This window comes from Habropoda laboriosa, unplaced genomic scaffold (assembly GCF_001263275.1).
Source record: "Habropoda laboriosa isolate 0110345459 unplaced genomic scaffold, ASM126327v1 scaffold90, whole genome shotgun sequence".
In the NCBI taxonomy this organism is placed as follows: Eukaryota; Metazoa; Arthropoda; class Insecta; order Hymenoptera; family Apidae; genus Habropoda; species Habropoda laboriosa.
This window is the reverse complement of record NW_017100218.1, coordinates 2,076,120-2,079,091: the sequence shown is the minus strand read 5'-3', so window position 1 is coordinate 2,079,091 and position 2,972 is coordinate 2,076,120. Positions and strand designations below refer to the sequence as shown.

General features: G+C 29.8%; 2 protein-coding genes across 3 annotated transcripts in view; both read left to right on the top strand.

Annotated features, from left to right (window-relative positions):
- Positions 1-1,259, top strand: part of LOC108570905 (protein Mo25) — a 6,875-nt gene extending 5,616 nt beyond the window's left edge. Inside the window, exons 4-8 of one of the 2 annotated variants that reach the window (XM_017932835.1) lie at positions 27-145; positions 293-461; positions 540-704; positions 792-896; positions 977-1,259. In XM_017932835.1, the coding sequence (XP_017788324.1) occupies positions 27-145; positions 293-461; positions 540-704; positions 792-896; positions 977-1,159 (741 nt within the window). In that variant the 3' untranslated portion in view covers positions 1,160-1,259. The remainder of the gene's footprint in view (positions 1-26; positions 146-292; positions 462-539; positions 705-791; positions 897-976) is intronic. The other variant, XM_017932836.1, reaches the window with a different exon arrangement.
- A 946-nt stretch (positions 1,260-2,205) lies between these two features.
- LOC108570925 (palmitoyltransferase ZDHHC7) overlaps positions 2,206-2,972 on the top strand; it is a 1,921-nt gene continuing 1,154 nt past the window's right edge. The window contains exons 1-2 of the mRNA XM_017932862.1: positions 2,206-2,318; positions 2,598-2,879. Coding sequence (XP_017788351.1) covers positions 2,206-2,318; positions 2,598-2,879 — 395 coding nt within the window. The remainder of the gene's footprint in view (positions 2,319-2,597; positions 2,880-2,972) is intronic.

Here is a 2,972-nt window from a genome sequence, read left to right as displayed (position 1 = left end):
ACTTGTATTGTAACATGTTTCAATAGGGAAAAAAAGATGTCGCTCAAGTATTTAATAATATATTGCGGAGACAAATTGGAACCAGATCTCCAACAGTAGAATATATATGCACTAAACCAGAAATATTATTTACTCTTATGTCTGGGTAAGTTTGTGAATAGTATTTATTTTAATGTTACCTGTTTCAAGATTTAAAATTCATATGTTTTTCCTTCATTTTTGTTATACTAGTTCATTAACATAAATAATATATTCCACTTTATGTAATAATGCATAATTATAATAATTACAGTTATGAACACCAAGACATTGCTTTAAACTGTGGCACTATGTTAAGAGAGTGTGCAAGATATGAGGCCTTGGCAAAAATCATGATCTACTCGGACGACTTTTACAATTTTTTCAGATACGTTGAAGTGTCAACATTCGACATAGCTTCCGACGCGTTTTCTACGTTCAAAGTAAGCGATGATAAGCGCATGATATATCGTACTTAAAGTAAAGCATACTCTTGGTGCATCCGGTACGTTGATTTTTAGGAATTACTTACCAGGCATAAAATACTGAGCGCTGAATTTTTAGAAATTAATTACGATAAAGTTTTCTCTCATTATCAAAGGTTATTAAATTCAGAAAACTATGTTACGCGACGACAGAGTTTGAAACTGCTAGGAGAACTTTTACTCGATAGACATAATTTTACCGTATGTATAAACTTCAATAATTATTTAACGAATATATATGAGTATTTATTAAAGAAACATGTTAATTTTATAATCTTCAAATTTCAGGTAATGACACGATATATTTCAAATCCAGATAATCTCAAATTGATGATGAACATGCTCAAAGAAAAATCACGTAATATTCAATTTGAAGCGTTCCATGTTTTTAAGGTATATTTGAGTAATTTTATAATCATTGTTAACACTCAGATTTACAAAAGAATCAGAAATATTTGTTTGTACTTTATTAGGTGTTCGTCGCAAATCCAAATAAACCGAAACCAATCTTAGACATATTATTGCGCAACCAGGAGAAGTTAATCGAATTCCTGACGCGCTTCCACACTGATCGTTCTGAGGACGAACAGTTCAATGATGAGAAGGCGTACCTTATTAAGCAGATTAAAGAACTTAAATCTGTACATGAGAATTAAGTCCAAAATACAAGTTATTGCTACAGCTACCGTTAACTACTACTATTGAAGTCTATTCAGCTGCTGTTGCTACTGTTACACCATCACAGTCACCGATGTAGCCAACTACCATTATTTTCTTCCTACCTTTCTGCCTTTTACTATCCTTTTCTTTCACTTGTTATAGTTATCGTTGGTCGATTCATACTGATTCGATTATTAATTATTATTATTATTATTATTAATTATTATTATTATTATTATTAATTATTACTATTATCGCTATTACTTTTATTTGCGAGTAGTTCTGTAAATAAAGTTTTCGTTTAATTATGCATTATTGTACATTTATACAAAAATAATTCTGTGCTACGTTCATATATTTCCACCTAAATATCCATTTAAACCAAATAACATTGAAAGCGGAATAGTATTACTTCTTAAAGATGATATTAATTTCTCGATATAATTATTATGCTGTTTGATACTATTGTAATTGTGCTGCCTAATATTTATTATTGTATTTTATATTACAAAATATTGTTAAAAAAAAATGAACATCTTAGTTGCTTAAACTTTATGGCGATAAGGAGATTAAGTAGTTGCTACAGAAATTTCACCGTTATTAAGGTATGTTTATTATATTAACCGATATTTCATTATCGAAAATTATAATGTTAATCAAGAAGGTAAAATATAAATTTTTAATCACGAGAGAAAGTATGTATTAAAGTAGGGGGTGTCACGTGGTTATTCAGTGACAGCAGTATCATGGCGGTCAGTTTAGGCTAGTCAATAGTGATCAGTATTGGTCAGAATATTTGGTATTTGTGTTAATGTTTTAACGTTATTTAGTGAAACAAATCAAGTTTTTTTTCGTAAATACATACCGACTTGGTGTTTCAGTGCAATCGTAGAATAAAAAGACTTGAACTTAAATGGAACTCATAAAAATTGAATTGAATTCTTATAATGTAAATTCAATGAAGAACGAAATTACATGAAATCGTTATAGTCTGTGATGATAGGTAATATATTTGCCAGTAGAAAGTATGAAATAAACAAAAATGTTCGTAAAGGACCCTTGTGGGATCGTGTGTATCATAGCTACGTACGTTGCTGTCTTCTATGCAGATTACGTCGTCGTACGTTGGGTTATCCTGTATAGTTTACAAGACAGGTGCATTTAACAATTTTTTGTGTCTGTAATCATATTTATCCGTAGTTTTATATTTATTTTGTACGAAATGAATTCTACATAAATTTATACCAATATGTATGTGTGTATTTTAATTTTTAAGTAATATTTATAGTAAAATAAAATTAATGGAATGTTTTTTTTCATTTTATTACATTATTGCACCTTTACTGGAATTAGAAATGCAACTTCAGAAAAAACACTTGTAATAACTGTATAGTGATTTATAATTAATCTTTTTTTGTATATTATTATGTACAGTTTATGGGGTCCCTTTCATGTAGTGGCTTTCAACACTATTGTATTACTACTGATAATGTCACATTTGAAGGCAGTCTGCAGTGATCCTGGTGTTGTGCCACTACTTCAAAGTCGTATGGACTTTTCTGACATTCATACAGATAACCCAGAAACGAAAATTGAATGTGATGAAAGAGACAGTTGGACTGTTTGTACTAGATGCGAAACATATAGGCCTCCTAAAGCACGTCACTGTAGAATTTGTAAACGATGTGTTAGGAGAATGGATCATCATTGTCCATGGTATGCTATAACTTATAGGAACATAAAAAATGTTTACCATTTTGTAGCAACCAAAAAAATTAAATTCACTTGAAAGTTGTACAATTGTTATTG